The sequence below is a fragment of the Prionailurus bengalensis genome, chromosome E4, assembly GCF_016509475.1.
Source record: "Prionailurus bengalensis isolate Pbe53 chromosome E4, Fcat_Pben_1.1_paternal_pri, whole genome shotgun sequence".
Lineage (NCBI taxonomy): Eukaryota > Metazoa > Chordata > Mammalia > Carnivora > Felidae > Prionailurus > Prionailurus bengalensis.
The window spans coordinates 54042559-54064156 of NC_057360.1; the positions used below are offsets into that span (position 1 = coordinate 54042559).

The window sequence follows — 21598 nt, forward strand, 5'->3', positions numbered from 1 at the left end:
CCATTACTTCCTTTCTTACTTGTAACTCTGTCAAGTAGCTTCCTACAAGTTAGGCACCGACATTACAAAAGAAATCTTAGTAAATTGGTACTATCTCAGAGGAACAAATGGCAGAAGAAGTTGGAGGGCTTTTGCTTTAAATATCTATAAAATTTGAAATTGTTCCCCATATAAAACATAGTTTGAAGACTCTGGGGGACAGTGAAGGCGTTCCAGAAGCAAGGAGGTGCCTTGGGAGTAGTGAAGATGCTTTGGAGGCAAAAGGTAAAAAAAAAAAAAAAAAAAAAAAAAAAAAAAAAAAGGTGCAATCAAGGACAAAATCTTGGGCTAGATTCATTCCTTTGAAGATTCTTGTACTTGTCTCTGATCTTCTTCAAATGAAAACTATGTGAATAGTTTGCACTGGAAAATGGATATCAGAATGTAGACTTCACTATGCTTTCAGATTCACTCCAAAGGTACATTCAGATTTCAAGCTCTAAATTCTAAATTAATCAAAATTTCCTGTGTACTAAATCCTCTTCTTTTCTTTTTGTATTATTACTCAGCTATGCCTTTATTAAAAAGTATATTAGAATTCAGTGGTCTCTTTAAGCTAATTCAAACCAAAATAAACAAGATTTCATCCCAAAGAACATAATTTTTTTCTTTAAAAATACAGATTCATTCATATAATCACATTCTCCCCACTTCTTCTGACTAGTATTCATCACAAGAAAAAAAGAGTTGCCCTCTACTTCAGTCACAAAGTTTACACAAGCAGACAACCATTTTCACATCAAAACAAGAGAAGAAATAAACCTCTTTTCTTCTGAAATAAAGAATTAAAGAGTCTGGAAGTTTTATCAATGGTGGGGGTGGAGGTATATTTTTAGGATCAACCTAAAACTAACAGCTAAAAATCCAGAGTAGCAGAGCACCTGGGTGGCTCAGTCGGTTGGGCATCCGACTTCGGTTCAGGTCGTGATCTCGCAGTTCATGGGTTCGAGCCCCCTGTCGGGCTCTGTGCTGACAGCTCAGAGCCTGGAGCCTGCTTTGGATTCTGTGTCTCCCTCTCTCCCTACCCCTCCCCTGTTTGCGTGCACACACACTCTCTCTCTTTCAAAAATAAACATTACAAACATCATTTAAAAAATCCTGAGTAGCAAAATGAGAACCAACAGATAAAAATCAGGGAACTGAGACAGAAAACTGATATGATAGAAGAACTGAGCCCTCAAACTTCATACGTAGGGGGTTTCTAAAAATGAATTAAAAAAACAGATCTTTTAAAGACATATTTCTGATTGTCTCCTTTTTAAAAAACCTTTACTATTAAAAACCTTTACGATTATCTAATCATAACTTTGGAAATATTCTTAATTTCCCGTTTTTATTTTATTTTATCAATGTTATAGAAAATTTTGCCCATGGACTAAAATCTCTTATGAAGAATTCAGTCTAAAATTATTTGATGCTTTAAAAGCTTAAAAACTATGCAAGGCAGGGTAATGAGTAGTAAAGGGCACAGGATCATGGCTCACACTGTCTGAGATCCAGTTGTTTTGGGGCCATTATTTTTCTAAGCCTCAAATTCCACATATATAAATATGATAGTATAATAGTAGTATCTACTTCTTTGGGATAATGGAAGAATTAATAGAACAATTAGTGTAAATCACTTAGAACAATGTGGCACTTTGTAACAATTGATATAGTCATTATGACAGACTAATGAATTTTTCATCTACTATTAGTGGTAAAGGCATTGTGTGCAACTCAAGAGGCTGAAAACAACTATTTACATTGTTCACATAGGTAATTATTTATGCACAGCCTAAGGAGGTAAAAGATTAGAACTTCAAATTCAGAAAGTATGTGAAACCCTTCAAAAATGTTTAAACATTCACCTCATGCGCTCATTAGGATGGCTACTATCAGAAAAGAAAAGAAAAGAAAAGAAAAGAAAAGAAAAGAAAAGAAAAGAAAAGAAAAGAAAAGAAAAGAAAAAAAAGAAAAAAGAAAAGAAAAAAGAAAAGAGAAAAGAGAAAAGAAAAAAGAAAAGAGAAAAGAAAAGAGAAAAGAAAAGAAAAAAAAAGAAAAGAAAGAAAAGAAAAAAGAAAAGAAAAGAAAAGAAAGAAAAGAAAAAAGAAAAGAAAGAAAAGAAAAGAAAAGAAAAGAAAAGAAAAGGAAGAAAAGAAAAGAAAAGAAAAAAGGAAAGAAAAGAAAAGAGTTCCAGGATGGATGCAGAGAAATTGAAACCACGTGCACTGTCGGTGGGAAAGTAAAATGGTGCAGCCATTATGGGAAACCAGTCAGTATGAAGGTTTGTCACAAAAATAAAAGTAGAATTACCAGATGATCCAGAAATCCCACTTCTGGGTATCTATCTAAGAAACTGGAAACAAGATCTGAACGAGATATTTCTACACCCGGGTTCACTGCAGCATTATTCACCACACCCAAGAGGCAGAAACAACCTATTGTCTTTTGATGGGGGAATGGAAAAAGCAAGAGTGGTATAGACATATAATGGAATATTAGACAGCCTTTAAAAAGAAGCAAATACTGTCATATATTACAGCATGGATAACCCGAGGACATTCTGCTAACTGAAATAAGCCAATCACAGAAAGACAAATACTGCATGATTAGAATATAGGAGGTAAAAGTAGCCAAACTCACAGAAAGCACAAAAGTGGTTTCCAGGGGCTGGAAAGAGACGGGAATGGCGAGGGGAATAGGCAGTTGTTTAATTGGTGTAGAGTTTCAGTTTTACAGCATAAAAACATTTAAAGATTTGTTGCACAATCATGTGCAGTTAACTAATACACTGCACACCTAAAAATGACTAAGATGGCAATTTTTATATTCTGTGATTTTTATGTTACATGCATTTTTTATGTGTATGTTGTGTTGTGTGATTTTTACCACAATAAAAATAAAATAAATATTAAGAAATAAATAAATGCTTAAACATCATTCAGATGTAAACACTTTTAAAATTGTGTAAGTGAGTTGCAAGGACTAGGCCATTATTGAATCCCATTATCCACAACTTCAAGAGAAAGTGGATTAATGCCGTGGGTACTCTTTACCACATCTAAGATATTATCTGAGTTTATCAAGTAATAGATCAGAAAAAGGAAACACTGCTCTGGGTTTGTTAACAGTAAAGGAGAAAAGTTCTTTCTGACCCATGCCATGAAACCCTACCCCGCCAATCCTTACATCCCACCTCATAGCTTCAAAGACTTGAATTTTAACAAGTTACTGATGTCTCCCTTCCTCAGGACCCAGCAAATCATACTGCGACATATACTCTTACAACTAATTACCAAAATGACCCACATTCACATCAATAGGAACCTGAGACCATAGACCTTTCCTTGCTCATTCTTTGTTTACCTTCCTACCTTTAGGGTGAACATTGTAATCTACTGGGGTTAGCAGTAACTAACTTTGAGTTTACGGGAGGAAGGGTCTTATCACATAATTACTTTAACATAGGCATTAAAGCGTGCATTCTGAAAAAATAAAGCACAAGGTATCATTCCTACTATAGCTACTGAGGCAATTCTAACAAGGTAATTTATCAGTTGGTTCTCTGAATAAAACAGCCTGATTTGTCAGGGCTTGGTTCTGGGTCAAGGGAGAACAAGAATGGGAGAATGAAAGCTATTAGCATAGAAAGCGAAGCACTGATAGCTTTGCTGGGCAGTTTATCTAGTAATCAAAAAACAGCCTCCGGCCCTTCATCAAAAACAGTCACCAGATAATTCTGGGGTGGTGGTGGGTCCTTCCAGAAGAAAGTCCACTGGTCTGTAGGCAAAAGATCTGCCACACCCCTCTTCCTAAGAAGTCCATCACAAATATAAAATTCGACCACACTAAAAGACAAGAGAGCAAATGGCATTTTTACAGAATTAATTGGAACTGATCCTTGGAGTGCCTCAGTCTTGAGCGTGTAAACTACACAAAGTCCTCCTCAGTCATTACCTGCCCAGAGGAGTGTTGGTGTGGAGTGCCGGGAGGCGTTTTAGATTTGACAAGTGGTAGGCTGGGGCAGGCCAAGAAAAGAAAATTACTCACCAACAGAGTGCCTAGAAGAAATGGCAATGTGCATGCTCCCTTTCCACAGGAGAGGGACTGACTCAGGAACAGGGTTGGGCGTCCCAGGTGGGTTGCCATGTGAGATGTTGCATGCTGGAACCAGAGACAGCACCAGGTCTCATGCCACAACCAGTACCCTTCCCACCATGCTGCTACCTCTGAGGACCCCAGCTCAGGTGAACCATGGGAAACTGACTGTATTATCTGAGGGCAGACAGTTTCAGTCAAGAAAAAAATAAGTGTACGAAAATAAATACAGGAGAGCATGGCCTCTTACGTATGCATGTACATGTAGAGATGATCCAGAATTACCTCCTTATTTTTTATGATTCTATCATGTAGGCCACGTCAAGGAGAATCAAGGGAGAATATATTAATATTACAGATACATACAGATTAATATTACAGATACATACTTTAAAGTATGAAGACAGCTAAGTTTTTTTGTTTGTTTTCAAGTAGGCATTCAAGTCCAGCGCAGAGCCCGGTGCAGGACCTGAACTCACAACCCTGAGATCAAGACCTGAAGTGAGATGATGGGTCAGACGCTAAACTGACTAAGCCACCCAGACGCCCCAGAAGATACAGCTAAGTTTAAAAAATTACTAAAACGCTTATCCTTCTATTAATTACAATTACTGCACTTTTAAAAATTAGTGATACTATTATCACAAATGTCCTTTTCAATCTGTTATAGTTAATTTAAAAAGATTAATGTTTATTTATTTTTTTAATATGGAATTTATCGTCAAATTAGTTTCCATCAAATATCCTTTTTTAAATAAGTAAAAGTAAACATAATGTCACTTACCCGAGGAACATAAAACACATACTATATCACTTCCCAACCACTGCGAAACAGCATAGACAGTAGAAAAGAGTGTCACTCATTTTGCAAATATATTGCTACAAAAGTGAATTTTGTTTGGCTAATGTGACTAAAATATCTCACTAATTTGACAGTAAACTATAGTTGGACATTTTACCATGTCATAAAAAGTTTCACTAAAAATTCGTTTTCCTCCTGCCATTGGCATATACCCCTTACACCGGACAGGTTCTTATCCAGTGTCACTCAGCTGGTAAACTTCCCCTGTGAATCAATAGCTAAAATGATACGTCAATGTTAAATGACTTTCAAACTACAGCAACATAATGAAGTGCTTAAAAAACATGTAAATGACACCAGAGACGGTCATGTCACAAATTTGAGTTCCTAATATCTGAAGGACAAAAATATAGTAAGGATAGTTCAATGTTCTTCTATTTTCTTTTCTTTGATCAAAGATCAACCATGCAATTTAATCTCTGAAAATAATCAGTCTTATACAACTCAAGATCCAACTTTTTGTCAACTGCTCTGTTTCAATTTACATTGATTCCACTTTCCAATTCGCTAGCTAACACGCACGAATATGACACAGTGAACAGTGACAAGAGACTAGAAAAATGTGATCCTTGAAGAAATAAAAACATTCGGAAAACCGAGATAGTACACTTAAAAGATCATCATGATGCAGAACTTGCTTTCAGTTTAAAATAATAGGTATGGAAAGTTGCCTAAAGAAGTCCTCTGGGTTGAAAATCCTAGTAGTCGATGTTGCCTACAAGAAGATAAATTGGGGTGTTTTGGTCTGGCAGTTACCCAGCAGTCAAATCGAGCCCTAGGCATATTTTTGTATGGCCCCAAGCTCAGAGTGGTTTTTATATTCTTAAACAGCTTAAAAAATAAAACAAAGCCAAGCAGAGTATGTGACAGAGAAGGCATGTGACCCACAGGTCCTAAAATATTTACTCTCTGGCTCTACAACAACTTGAGAAGTGATGACAATTTAGGTGCGTTCCTAAAAGTCAGAACAAACCACAGAAAAGAAATCACTACTCTTTTATCCCTAGAAGTGGGTTCATTAAGTCAAAAGTAAGAGAGATGAATCTGTAAATTATGCTTTTTCCTAAAAGATCCATTCACATAATATATATTCTCTACCAACACAGGAAGTCTGCAATATAAATTTTACTATTAAAATAAACACTGAAAGTTACAATTAAAATAGCCAGAGTATAATGATATCTCTCATTTATAACTTGGCAACATAAATGCATTTCTAAGAATCAGACAAAATTGGAATCAAATGCAAGAAAAAGTGGAAAAGTCACTTAAACTTTAACAAAAGCAAACTCTGAGCTAAAGCAAATGAATTGTACACAATATTTCTTCTGTAATATTAGTATCAATATTTAATTTAATACTACATCCAAACTGATAACCCCTGAGATTCTTCAAGCCAATTTAAACATTTCCATATTATTTTCAGTTTTAATCTTAGAACATATTAGAGTTTTAAAGAGGTCATTTATAAACTGGGGTAATTATTTTTCTTAAATACTATTTAAGTTAAATAGATAGTATTTTATATTTTCTTTTGCAAGGTTCAGATGATGCTCAGACACTCAATTTGTAAGTCTCTTCTTCCTCCAGTGTTGCAAATATTCTCTTCTAAGACTAAAATAGCACAAATGGCAAAGAAAACGTGACACCCAGGAAAGATCCTCTAGGACTACGCCGCCTGCTTCGGGAAAGAGTCAGCAGTTCAGTATGGAAGAGAAGTAGGCACGTCAGATCCACAGGCTATGCCCGCAGAGTTAGCAGATGGCTAGCAGGCAAACGCCTTATCTTTAATGCCCCATGTTTAAGGGGATATTTAGGCTCTTACCATGTCACCTTTAGAACCAGACCAAAAAAACAAAACAAAACAAAACAAAAAAACCTCCACCTGAAGGCCCTGGGCTTTAGAAGACTTCACAGTGCAGGGGGCCCTTCAACAGGCTAAGAGGAGAAGACCAGCTGGAGCCGACCCCCTTGTAGCCCATGATCCCCAGTAGCTGGGGCTCTCACATTCCGTGGCTAAATTGCCACAATCCCCTTCCAGGACCTGCATGGGCTACTCCCGTGGGTCCATCCTCTGGAAGGTGACCTGAATTGGACTGGTGGTGTGCACATTATGACACCCATGCAGTCTAGGGGTAACTGTTTGGAAGGGGTCAATGTGCCTTGGACATGTGAGCAAGGGTGTCCACGCTAGGCACAGGACATAATAGGAGGTAGAGGGGAAGAGAGAAATGGCGTGGGTGTAGGCTAAGGACGGACCCTCTTTCTACTACCTCTTTCTGACACAAAATTCCTATGAGTCTAAGAATTCAAAATGCAAAGCTGGCCTCCCAGGCCATTATGAAGGTATGTTTGTCCAATAGAAGAAGAGAACATACGTCACTTAGCAGTTTGTTATCTCGATTTCTAAGCTTCTAAACATTTACACATACGTTATGTGGCTGACCGCCGTAGTTCTCTCTCGGGTCCCACAAATGTCCAGAGGGAACTCAGTTCTTATCACGGTCACTCCTACATCTCATGCTGCAAGGACGTCCTGCTTCTTCATTCCTGAATCCCACATGTAAAGCTTAACTGGGAATCTGATATTTCACACAAGTCCCAGGACTCAGGCTCCTATTCTGATTTTCCCAGTTTCCCATCCATTGACACAGGGGGGGAAAAAAAGGTAATTTATTGCCATAAAACTATACAAAACTCATCGAATTTCCAGTCAGCCCACTCAAATCCTCCTGGTGAAAAAGGGCACCATTGTCAAGAATGGCTTCAGGGAGAGAGGGTTTATTATCACAGCATAAGGTAGATAGCTATGATCTGAGGAAGCCTACACATCCCAGTTCAGCATCAAGGATACACTTGTGCTGGAATATCTGAACCACCCAGTATTTGAGTACCCCAGTACACTGCCAGTATCAATCAAAATTCATAATTTATTGAGCACTTACTATGGGCCAGGTAATTGACAGACATTCTCTCCTTTAACCCTTCCTACCTGGGAAACAGAGGCACAGTGATGTTAAGGTCTCTCAGCTCTAAATGGCTGACACCTAGGCCTGGTTTTATATGAACCCAAGACCTATGCTATAATGAATATCTAAAAAAAAAAAAAAAAAAAAAACAAAAAACAAAACCTGATTTTTTAAGTATACAATTTCCTCTTCATGAAGGTGTGGGGAAAACAAAAGGTCTTATCTCTAGCCCAGAAATGAGCAGCTGAAAGGGCCTTATTGGCCATATAACTACAAATACACACACACACACACACATATATATTATTTCCCATATCCTTGTAGAGAAACAAAGAAAAAGTTAGAACTTTGTATGTTAAATGATGAACTATGTATTGATACTGATATTTTGGGGGCATAGGAAGATATTTTTCTTCTCTTGCTTCCCTCACTAGACTCCAAGGGACACTCTTAACAGGAAGGTACACGCACCAAAAAAATCTCCCACTCATTTATGAATCGGGACTAACACTGGAATTGGAAAGAAATCAGAATAATGATATCACACACACCATTAAAAAGCCCAGAAAATGGCAATGAGATCACAACTACCATTTTAACCCTGTCAGGTGATAGGACTGTCAAAATCTTCTAAAAAGGTTTTTTGGTCAGCAGAAAACAAAAACAAAAACAAAAACAAAAACACCTTGACTTTTCCGTAAGTGCTTACCTAGTTCAATGGTTTTTCAATGATAACTTGGAAGTAGTCAATAAATAAAACATGCCTTTCTGGTTGGCTTTCCCTGAAATCCATGATTAATTGCCCTTCACAATTGGAATACCAATTCATCTTTGAAGAGAACAATTCTCATTACTTTTTTTTTCATTAAAAATTTTTTTAATGTTTATTTATTTTTGAGAGACATTGAAAGAGTCAGAGTGTGAGTGGGGGAGGGGCAGAGAGAGAGAGAGAGAGAGAGAGAGAGAGAGGGAGACACAGAATCTAAAGAAGGCTCCAGGCTCTGAGTTGTCAGCACTGAGCCCAACAAGGGGCTCGAACTCATGAGCAGTGAGATCATGACCTGAGCTGAAGTCGGACACTTAACCGAGTGAGCCACCCAGGCGCCCCTCATTACTTTTCTTAAGGTGTGCTCCGGATATATGTGCTTTTGGCTTTAAATTTAAGAAGTAGTTTCCCCAACCTTCATAATTGATATGTATCAATACTGTATAGCCAATCTTAAAAATGCATTATTACAACAAGAAATAAAGACTCTAAAGAGGTAATATTCCCCACAAATATGCTTTTGGGTGCACCTGTCACGTAGTCAAGTAACAAGAGCACCAGCAGGCGCTAGTGAGGAGGAAGCCACACTTACATAATGCCTTGATCTTAAGGGTTGTGAACAGTAGAAAGACTTGCTCTTAAAGGGAGTTGCATAATCTCTTATTCCCTGAAGAGCTGTAGGGGAGGGAAGGGACAGACTCCTTTCTGCAAGGAGAGCTTGGCTGCAATGCTGCCTCAAGGCATGAGAATAGATTCCCGGCCCCTTCAGCATCAGAACAAGAATCTGTGATGAGAACAACAGATTTGGGCCCCTTTCAATGTCTTTGGAGTTCAGCTGCTATCACTATTTGGCCACAGAAAGGAGGGGCTGTTCCAGTCTTCCTTACAATTACCACCCTAATTATTACATTATACTTTCACAATTTAATCCCTTTATTTGCCTCACTGCCTTTTTGGGGCTAAGTTAGCCCCACGGTGTGATGCCTGCTGATGTAGCTAGCAGGGTAGCCTAAGTGCCGCCCAGCTGCCAGCTACAAACACAGCCAGGTGGGCAAGTCCAGAGTGCTAATCTGGACAGTGACATCTCTGTCTCCTGCTCAAAATCCTTGAAAGTTGCTCTCTCCAATATGGAGTAAAACTGAGCACTATACATCAATGCCAAGAATCACCCTGTGCTTTGCTCTGTTAAGCTTTTGGTAGCATTTCAGCGTCCTAAGGAATAATCAGGCATAGAATTCCAATTGCGCTATTCCAGTTAATTGCACAGTAAATAACTAATGCAGAGCTACTAACATCTAAGCTATAGGATTTAAAGAAAAAAAAAAAACTGTCAGGAAACCGTTTCATAGTTGTTTTATCTTTTGAAAACATACTAAGAACCAAGGAGTTTAACCACCACCTGCCCCCTCCCCGCCCCCAGCCCATCCTAAAAATTTGTTATTCCCTCAAGGCAGAAGATGGTTGTAGAGGAATTCACCTCAAGGCACAAGTGTTTGAGAACTGAGGTTTAATAAAATGTTGGTAAGAGGAAACCCCAGACAGCATGCTAGTGTCTATCTAGCTCACAGTAGGTTCTCAGTAAATATTTGTTGAGTAAAGGGGGGTGGTTTTCATGGTGAGAGCCTCTTGCTTATAGAAGCATACACAGCATTTGTTAATTTACCCCAAAATATTTGCTTATCTCTGTGTAGTTAATTCCAGAGCTGTATAAACTGGATAAACAAAATCAAGTCACTACCAGTTTGAATTTTTAGATACTCCGTAATGTAAGTATTCTAATACCTTTGGACAGTGGCTACTAAGAACCCAAAGATTTGAAATGCATTTTCATTCTCAAGTTTTACAATGTTATTGAATAAGCTGAAGATATTTTTCAGATGCACAAGAGTGGAAGCAAAACATTGTTTTTACTTACTTTACCTATGATTTCACATTTCATTTTATCCTTAAACATCCCATGAGGTAGGTATCAATGCCTTCAATTTATAGATGAGAAAAAAGAAAAAGATCCAGTGGATAAAGGGTTTTTGTAAGAAAATGCTAATAAGATATGGCAATGATGAGCCCTAAAATATGAAGATACAGCCATGAAAATATTTAGGTTACTCGGGGCACCTGGGTGGCTCAGTTGGTTAAGCTTCCAACTTTAGCTCAGGTCATGATCTCACAGATCATGAGTTTGAGCCCCAACTTGGGTTCTGTGCTGACCGCTCTGCACCTGGAGCCTGCTTCAGATTCTGTGTCTCCCTCTTTCTCTGTCCCTCTTCTACTTGCTCTCTGTCTCTCTCTCTCTCTCTCAAAAATAAATAAACGTTAAAAAAAAATTGAAGTCTGATATAAAACAACAAAAAAAATTAGGTAATTCATATTTACTCCATACTAACCTGACTTGTGTTCTTCAGTTAAAACTATGAAAGGTTATGAAAAAGTAAGGCTTAAATATCCACTCTATTATCTAAGAGTTAATGATGTCTTGAAAAACTGTGATCCTAAGTAAACAGCCACAAATCAAGGAAGCTATGGAATAGACACAGAAGTAAGGGAAATTGTAAAACCCAATGCACTAAGGACCTTTACTGAAATCTTCAGTGCAACTAACGGACAAGACTTGCCTCCCAGCTGCTCTAGGAAAAAAAAAAAAAGGTGGGAGATTACTGTATGTACAAATAAAGGGTTTCCTGATCACCTTTTGTTAAAAATTTAGAAGGATGAGAATTCAACAAACATAATCTCATCTGCACTTTAAAAATCAGTACATCACAAAGCTATTAAACTGATTTCAGTTATGTCCAAGGATGGGCCATTAGCAGACGATGGTCAGTCATTGGTGGTAATCAGCAGCAACATGGTACACATCAAACTCAGCTGAGTATCAGAATCACCTGGAAGATTGCTGGGCTCACCCCCACAGATTCCGATTGGGGTAATCTGGGATGAAGCTTTTAAATAAATTCCCAGGTGACAGTGATACCACTGGTCCACTAGAGATACTCTGAGAAACCATTTATTTATAGAACACAGCACAGGAGAGGGCAGTGATTTCTAAACTTGGCTTTACTTAAACATTAAGTGCGAAGCTTTCGGAAATCCCTCCTTTGCCCTTGCCACACCCAAAGCCAGTTAATTCAGAATTTGGGGGTACGAGCCCTGGCATCAGTATGTTTTCAGTCTCCAGATGATTCCAGTGAGCTGGCAAAGATGAGAACCACTGATATGTGGGAAGACATACATGTATCCAAAAAATGGCCGTCTTTTAAGAAGAAAACATTTTGGGGTGCCTGGGTGGCTCAATCAATTAAGCATCTGGACTCGATTTTGTCCCAGGTCACCATCCTGCGATTTCTGAGATTGAGCCCTGCATTGGGCTCTATGCTGACAGTGTAGAGCCTGTTTAGGATTCTCTCTCCCTCCTCTCTTCCCCCGCCCCCCTCCCTCAAAATAAATAAACATTAAAAAAAAACATTTTGTAAGCCACTGAGAATAGAATCACTGATGAGCTGAGAATCCTCAACAGTTACTCTTTCTTTCCCCTATTTTCTTCATAAGTATATCACAAAGGATCTAAAAAAGTGAAAATTATAACTTCCTGTGAGAATATATATCTATGGCTTTTAACATGAGTGGAGCTCTGTATTTGTGGATTACTAGTTTAAATGAGCACATACAAATTTCAGCCATATTTTCCTACAATTATGTTGTTATTTATAAATCTGAAAGTCTATGGAGGTTCAGATGTGTGTTATATATGTGGGAGGTATATTTCATAATTAGGTATAATTTGGAAGAATTTTCTTTACAAATTCATTAAAAAGGTGAGGAAAGTATATCCAACCATAGGGAAAGAAGGAAGGTAGGAGACAATTAAATTGTGTAGACAAGTGGTTCTCAAAGCATGGATCCTGGACCAGTATAATCAGCATCACCTGGTAATTTGTCAGAAATATAAATTCTTGGGGCGCCTGGGTGGCGCAGTCGGTTAAGCGTCCGACTTCAGCCAGGTCACGATCTCGCGGTCCGTGAGTTCGAGCCCCGCGTCAGGCTCTGGGCTGATGGCTCAGAGCCTGGAGCCTGTTTCCGATTCTGTGTCTCCCTCTCTCTCTGCCCCTCCCCCGTTCATGCTCTGTCTCTCTCTGTCCCAAAAATAAATAAACGTTGAGAAAAAAAAAAGAAATATAAATTCTTGGACTTCTACTCCAGATGTAACAAGTCAGAAACTCTGAGGGTAGGGTGACCTGTATTTTAACAAGATCTCAAGGTGATATTGGTACACACTCAAGTTACCACTGCTCTAAAGTGTCTATTATTTTCATGCCTCTGTAAGAAGAACCAAAGAGGCAAAAACACTATGGATCCAGTGTGTATTTGTTTAGTTGCAACACAGACCTACATTGCTCTGATAATAGCTGTGTTTTTTTAACACATAGCTTAATATCATTCCATCATTAGGGCTTAATAGTGAAAGCAGAATTCTTAGGGGGCATATCTGGGGGAGTTTATTCTATAATCCCTCCACAAGCTATTGTAATCTATTTCTATTTTGTACTCAAGATAGAATTGAGACTGTAAAACTTGATTATCAAGGATAAGAACTAAGAAAAACCAGCCAACCAACCACCAACTATCAACCTGAGGCTGGACGAGGGTGGGGTATTATTCCCAGGTGCAACACTAACCTTGAATCGTCCTCTTGAAGAATGCCTTGCAGGCTTCACATGATGCTACCCCGTAGTGGTACCCAGAAGCAATGTCACCACACACTAAACACAGTCTCTTGGGCATCGAGTTGAGCATGTATTCACACTTGGTCTGGGGATCTTCAACAATGGTGCTGGAGCAGTCATCATACAGTTTCCTGACAGGCCCACTACCTCCTAGGATAGGAGCAGAAGGGTAGAGAGGTGGCGAGTCAAGTCCGTTCTGATGGCCATTCATGGTTGAACTGTAGCTCCCGCTGGCGTCTGAGGAGCCACCTGGGCTGTGGTGGTTGACGCTGTCCGTCAGGGAGGCCGGGCTGGAGGGTTCCGTCTTGATGAAGGACGAACAGCTGGAATCAATGTGTCGATCTTTGTTTGACATTCTGCAGAGAAGCCTGAGATGTAAGGAGATACAAACGGAGAGGGAGAAAGAGAGAGAGAGAGAGAGAGAGAGAGAGAGAGAGAGGGAGAGAGAGAGAGAGAGAGAGAGAAAGGAGAGAGTGTTAAACATAGAAACAAAAACAGGTAGAAACAAAAAGAAGGTGAAAAAAATAGAGAGAAAGTGAAAGGGAAGGATGAAAGGAGGGGAAAAAAAATAGAAGAATTCATATGTTAAAGACATTGCTCTTTGAGAGCGCTGCCTAAGAGCTGGGACTACACATCATTCATTCCCTAGTCAATATCTCTTGTTCTACAAGAAGGTAATCAGCATAAGGGCATGACAGGGTTACATCAAAGTGCCCAGACAGGCCATAAACAAAACCTCTAACGGGTCCAATTCCTTTTATTTTACCTTTCTCCTGGAAAACCACTGTCAATACTCTAGATTCTAAATTTGCCGCGGAAGAGGAGTGATTTAAAAGTCTATATCATTTCCAAAATTGGATTTATCCTCACTCTACTTTTCCCTCCCATGTTCCCATGCTGCAATCATTTTATTATGAGCAGAATCAAACTTTTATTTTCAAGACCGAACAGATGATTCCTCAGCTCTGTAATTACAGTTTGTCAACATGCTTCCATAAGCATAACTGTGTCTCTTATTGATCTGACTAAGACACATAGGGAATATATCCTCAATCACTTCGCTTCTTTATTTAAATCGCTCTATTTCATAGCCATTTAGCAATACAGAAAGACATCAAGTATAAAATTCTAGCCAAGATGTACGGATAATTTCCTAGAGCCCACAAAACTTAGTGAAACGATCACCAACACGGATTAATAAACATGTGCGTGTGTCTGTGTGATTTGCCATTGCTTAAGAGGTGAGTGAAGAAAAGCCATTTGAGCCTTCAGTACACCTGGGAGTCCATAAATCTGATACTTTGTATTATATTCAGCAAACTAGGAATGTATCAAATTTTGTCCTGAAAATTGAGATTTGGGATGCTCTCTTCCCCCCCTTCTTTTGGCCTTTTAACATCATACCTCCTAAAAGGAAATATGATGAGGCATCCAATCTGACAAATTATCTCTCTTATCTAGAAGAAACATATTTCCCCTCTTTCTTTGTTGGACCCATAAATGATTAAATTTCTGAAGAGGTAATTAGATGAGAAGATATAATTGGTCCTATTTTCTTTCCGATTAGCCATAGTGCAAAACCCCTTTTAGCAAAGTCTCTAAGAACATTTTGAGAGCCTGCCATAGAAAGAAGAGGTGACAGTTGAGAAGGGGACTTAGCTAATTGCTTCCCAGTGGAAAGTTGATTTATAGGAATCCCACAGGGTAATGGTCATTCACTAGAATTTGGAGGAGTAGTCACAATATAACCAACGGGATGCAATTATCTCCTCTACTATAAATCTAATGATATTTCATCACTGCCCAAATTTCATGTCCTCCTCCGCCCCCCCTTCCCCCACTGTTCTGTTAATTCACACTTAAAAAAATATATATATATATATATATATATATATATATATATATGTGTGTGTGTGTGTGTGTGTGTGTACAATCTCCTATCGGGGAATGCTCACTTCACTGCTCCAAGAAGGCAGTCTCCAAAGCAGAGCATTAAGGGCAAATATTTGCCTCTTAAACAAGTACGTTGCACACTGGAAATTTTGTTCTGCCTTCTAAAGTAAAACGGTATCAGGAGGTGAAGAAAGCAAACGGGAAGAAGAAATCCACAAAAATATCTTCGCACTTTTGCCCACCCACCCGTGTTGCCCTTTCCTCAAGAGCTACTGAAAGAAAAAAATATCCCCCTCACCAGCCTGAACTACGGCGTCCTCTTCCTTCTGCATCTGCTGCCTTGTACCCGTCACTGTTAATGAGCGCTGTAATTAATAGATCGCTCTCCTTGTCTCCCTGCTTGCACTCTGGGCTAAGCACTTTTCCTCGAGTCAACGTTTGAAAGAAAGCGGGTCGGCACTGACTTACAGCAGCCCTGCGAATTCCTTTTAATTTAGAGCACTTACCCCAGCACTTCACTTATTACCTTATAATTACTGGACGGCTCGCACATACATTATGATCTTGGACTAGAGTTAGAAGTTATTAGGGTACTAAAACATGGTTGCTCCCCTTTCCTCTCTCTGGCACTGAATTTCTCACAGCTATGACAATTAACTCTTTCACCATCTGCCCTTAAGGCACCATTCTTTTCCTCCCCGCCCCCCCCCCCATTTTTTTTTTTTTTGCAGAGGAGAGCAGCTTGATCACAAAATATCCCTAGTCTTCTCCAGGCCCTCTTTTCTGTGTCTCTTTTTTCTTGTACCATCTATGGTCAATTTCACCCCAATTTTCTTTCCCTCTGGCTCTTTCTCATGGACTTCTAAAATCCGCAGAACTCTTGATTAAGAAACAAGGCCAGGGGCTCCTGCGTGGCTCAGTCGGTTAAGGGTCTGACTTCAGCTCAGGTCATGACGGCACACTTTGTGAGTTTGAGTCCTACACTGGGCTCGCTGATGTCAGTGCACAGCCCATTCAGATCCTCTGTCTTCCTCTCTCTCTGCCCCTCCCCCACTTGTACTCACTCTCTCTCTTTCTCAAAAATAAATAAATTAAGAAGAAAAGACAGAAAGACAGAAAGAAAAAGACAGACAGAAAGAACAAAAGAAAGACAGAAAGACAGAAAGACAGAAAGACAGAAAGACAGAAAGAAAGAAAGAAAGAAAGAAAGAAAGAAAGAAAGAAAGAAAGACAGAAAGAAAGAAAGGCCAAGAATTGCTTTCCCATTTATGGAACAGTTATTTTCTAAGTCACCAAATGTTTATGTGTCAAATGCATGTTGTTAAAGCCCTGAAAAACAGGGAGTCTCCAGCCAGCTGTCTGGTCCAAAATCTCAACCCATAACTTTGCAATTACCTGCATGGAAGCAAGGAGATTAGGAAGTTAAGTTGTCAGGGAAGTCTCTGGGCAGGGGCAATATCTCTTCCCACACAAGGTCTGGCTACTGCAGCAGTGAATGAAACTGATCAAACTGGATTGGTGCCTTAGGTTGTACCTGTTTCTTTTCAGACAATGAGCTCCTGCCTTAATTAGTATCTTTTGCCCAGTGGAAGTTATAATAGTCAGAGTTGCCATTTATCAAGTGCTTATTATGTGGCAGGCACTGGCCTGAGCACCTTACTAATATCACCTCCTTTAAGCCTCAGGACAACCTTAAGAGGGAGCTATCCCTCTTCAGGAAACAGAGCCTCAGACATCACACAATCTCCTGAAAGTCATACAGCTAGGAAATGGGAATTCCAGGATTGGAACTCAGGTCTGAAGCCAAAGTCCAGTGCAGAAATGTCTTGAAGTTGGGGAGCCTGGGTGGCTCAGTCAGAGCACCCAGACTCCTGATTTTGGCTTAGGACATGATCCCAGCATCGTGGGATCCCTGCATCAGGCTCTGTGCTCAGCATGGAGCCTGCTTGCGATTCTCTCTCTCCCTCTCTCTCTCTAAAAAAGAAAAAAGAAAAATAATTGAAGACAAAGAAGTGTCTTGAAGCCAACAGACTTCTTGAAGGTGTTCACAGATTTTTTTTTTTTTAAGCCAAGCAAGCAGGGGTAGGAAGTGGTGCACATGGAGACCTACTATACCCGCAGCTCACCTATGAGCAGAGACAGCCGAGATGGCCACCCCACCGGCTAGAGGTCTGCTGTAATCGAGTCACCCTCTCCAGTGTTGGGAGTGACACCTCAGCAGAACTTCCGAAAGAACACAGTTGTCTCCTAATTACTACTTAGCTCATTACATCGAACACTTCCTAGACACCATTACATTATACCCTAAAACTACAGTGGGTCTTAATTCTCTTCCTCTCTGTCTCTGAAATTCTACAGCTCTATTATTCAAGCCTGAAATATTCACAACTATCTATAAATTCAATTGTCAGCTGGTGGGTTTTATTCTAGACTTCACTTCAATCTAAAATTAGAGGCACTAAAATTCACATTAACTCTAAGAGGAATGTAGTGAATAAGACTTTATTTCAAAAGAACACCTTTTTGTCAGAAAGAGCCATTTTCAAGATGATGGCTTTATCTGTAGCCAAAGAGAATAAGCCCAATTCCACATTGTGCTGTTAATGCAGGAATTTTAGGTCACATTGGATTAATAAAAATCTAAATTTAGTTAAGAATTATGAATAGAAATAACATGGGTAGAAAATTGTGGGAAATGTTTATTTTAAAGCCTCAGTACAGTTGCTTTTCCTTTATAATTTTAAGAGGAATGATGAGAAGCACAAGGGAGACAAGAGACTTCCCAGAAGACTTCTGAGGGAACGCCCTGAGAATAAACCGGAAGAAGAAATAGCTATGTCAAGACTAACATTGTCTTTTTTGTGTAAGAAACTGAATTTGAGGGATTTAACAGCCTTCCTGAGGTCTGGGTAAGTCCAGTCCTTTATTACACATGTTGAATATGGTTTGAAATATAGTCTCAATAATTCTTTCTTTTTAAGTTTATTTATGTATTTATTTTGAGAGAGAGAGACAGAGAGCAAGCAGGGGAGGGGCAGAGAGAAGGGGAGAGAGAATCCCAAGCAGGCTCTGCCTTGTTAGTGCAGAGTCCGACATGGGGCTCGATCCCACAAACCCTGAGATCATGACCTGAGCTGAAATCAAGAGTCGGATGCTTAACAGACTGAGCCACCCAGGCGCCCCTAGTGTCAATAATTCTGATGATCACGCTTCCAAAAGGACCTTGGTGCCTCGCCTTGCCCAAGAGTCGGTAAGGGTAAAATTTACCTTTGGTGCTAGATATTAATGATCAGGCAAATGCAACTTCTTATTCGCTGGACTATTTCAAAGTGTAATTTTTGAAAGTTAATTAACTGTGTTAGATGTGTGCATGTATAGAGAGAAAGAAAGAATAAGAATCAATTAAAGTGGTTGCTGTAGGGGGAAACAAGAAGATAATCTGTAAGTTAATATTCAATTTATATTGTAATTATCGGGCTTAATTGTTTCCAGAGATCCTACCTAGATACAGGTAAATGTGTGACCTTGAATGAATTGCCATGAGTTAGAATTTCCACATGCTTACATAGATGCCCAACCATGGTGGTCTACATTCCACAGAAGCTTAGCCAATACTTTTGTTTAAATGCTGGTATATCAATAACGTCCTATAGTCATATAGAACATACACATTTCATCAACAGATAAGTTCGTAAACAGCTATATTTCATCCTTTACATATTATACAAACTCAAAATTATTTGCTGCTTTATTTCCCTACTTAAAAAAAATGGTGCATGAAATTCTCATAAAGAACATATTATGTGCAGGTCTTGTCTGGATTTCCTGGCTGTTATACTAAGACAAGTGTTTTTTTGAAACGTTTATTATATCCATACCAAGGACAGACACCTTAATAAGCTGAAAAAATGCCGGCTAAAGACATCACTATTTTATTTTCTTCCTTGTCATCCTTAAGAGCCCCAGAGGGTACCCATCTGCATTATAAACTCCACTTTATCAATTTATATCCAAACATTTTAGGAAAGCACACTGAAGCCAACAAGCTCACAAGTTCACAAATGCACAGAGAAATACGAAGACGGTGCCCTTAGCTTTCTTACTGAATGACAGAATTTCAGGGTTTGAAAGGAAGGTTTTCACATCCTGACACCTAAACACTACCTATTCAAAATAGGCATGAATCTATGAGGACTGGTCAGTTTTGTACCTTCTGAAAACATCAGATTAAATATTTAAGTGTTTTTATTTAAATTTAAAGAACAAAATATTAAAAAATATATATCAGCCTATAGGCTTTTTTTGTTTTGTTTTAATGTACATAGAAGGAAACTTCCAAGACTTATGCCAAGCTTCCAAGTCGTAAGTCCTAGGCTTCAGAATCCATGACCCCAGCAGCTCCCTTAGCAGCCTGAGTTACAGCTTCAAGCATGCTACTTTACAATGAGCTTCTTTTTTTTTTCTTTTCCTGCTTCAACTAATTGCACTCTCGTAAAGTGGCAAAATGTGAATCACTTAGTAACAAAATGGGCACCAGCTGCTATTGTCAGAGAATGGTGATGCTGAAGAAAGGGAAAGCAACCGAATGAAGTGTCATGTCAGAAATCAACGGTGCAACGTGTGATTTGAGAAAACATGACTACTTTACAGAGACAGGGTGTCATTATGGCATCACAGTAATACGATGCTTTGACAACTACTGGGTCTAACATATCATCATTGCATTAAGGTACACTGGCTTAGTTGGGAAAGGAAAAGAAAGGATTTTTTCTTTTAATAAGAAATATCTTAAGGCCTGCCTGGTTAACCTAACGAAAAGAGATCATTAATTGTAAAGGAAGAATTGTAAATCCTGACCCACAATGCTCAGAAAGATTAAAACACACATGCACATATATGCACACACACTTCTGTATAATTTTAGACCTTCTTTAATAAACCTTGAGGCCCATCTCATGGAACAGATTTCTGCGTAACAGGGTCACATCATCTAGTAATGGTGATTCTTTGAATAAATAACTTGTGCATTTAGTCTAAAAGAACTTACTCCATCAAGAACAAGAGTAAGCAAACAGCTCTCTGTGGAGCTCCTATCAGCTTGAATTGCTGATAGGAGATGTGGCTAAGCAGTGTGGGGACATGAAGCCAGCTCCCTAAAATATGATCAGGGCCCCCTTTAAAGCCAAAAGCTCCCCTAATTCTGTAAGAGGCTGTATACTACACCAAAAAAAAAAAACTGTCAGAATTTCAGACAATAAATGAGAGACTTTTAATTCATTTCTACACACTCATTGAAAAGAAAACATACTGTTAAATAAAATCTTGGAAAGAAGAAAAGAACCCTGTGAAAACAACTGCATCCCTAATGACAAAACCAAGACCTAGAAGGATCTCGCAGAAATGCCACCTGCTTTTGGGGTGCTAGAGCTCAATGATCCCCTCTTTTTCAATTTTGATCTGACACCACGTTGGTTTGACCATCCTGGTTTAGGCCTTGAAATCCCATGTCCTGGAAACCCCTCAGTCCCTGGTTAACCAGGATGGTTGGCTATGCAATGTGACAGGACTACAGAACCTCGTATCTCCACCTGCATTATACCGAAAACAAAGGAAGGGAAATGGAGAATATTCATTTTCAGCAATGAAGGCCGAGAAAGTCGGTTAGAGAAACGCACCAATAAGCGTAAGCGCGTGCAGCCTGACAAGACTGGGATGCTGTAAGCACGTGTATTAGAAAGTAACCATACACCGCATCCCATGTCAGTGGGCCCCATGCAAGGTGAAGGCCGCTGCTGATCACCTTGTTAAATTATCTGGACTATTTTAGATGTAGGAAATTGCAGTAGCTTCAATTTGTATTGCCAGGTGATTTCTGGTGCTTCCTGGTTGATAAACTTTATTAATGGGAAAAGAAATGGTCCTGTGATATCACAATGTGTTGCACATTATGATTGTTGACAGTTTCTGTATTTAAGGATTCGATCTGATGCAGAGGCGCTTAGTAGTGTAATTTATCCTTAGCTTGTTTTCTTGGACCTATTTCAATCTAGGGGTGAACATCCCTTGTTTATAGCTCTGAATACAGTAAGTGAGCTATAGGCAAATCAATAAAACTGTTAAATGCATAATAATGTTGGGTAATTGCATACATGATGTTTTGCATAATTAACTGTCTGAGCTTTTCTTTAATATAATGGGCACTCACGTAATATAGAGTAGCTATAAGTCTATAAAATATACACAGTTTATATGAACCATGATTCTGCTT

General features: G+C 39.1%; 1 protein-coding gene across 3 annotated transcripts in view; it reads right to left on the reverse strand.

The window, feature by feature from the left end:
- ESRRG (estrogen related receptor gamma) overlaps positions 1 to 21598 on the reverse strand; it is a 584122-nt gene that overhangs the window by 169834 nt on the left and 392690 nt on the right. For all 3 annotated transcript variants that reach the window (XM_043568378.1, XM_043568376.1, XM_043568377.1), the window contains one exon: positions 13390 to 13805. In XM_043568378.1, the coding sequence (XP_043424313.1) occupies positions 13390 to 13792 (403 nt within the window). In that variant the 5' untranslated portion in view covers positions 13793 to 13805. The remainder of the gene's footprint in view (positions 1 to 13389; positions 13806 to 21598) is intronic.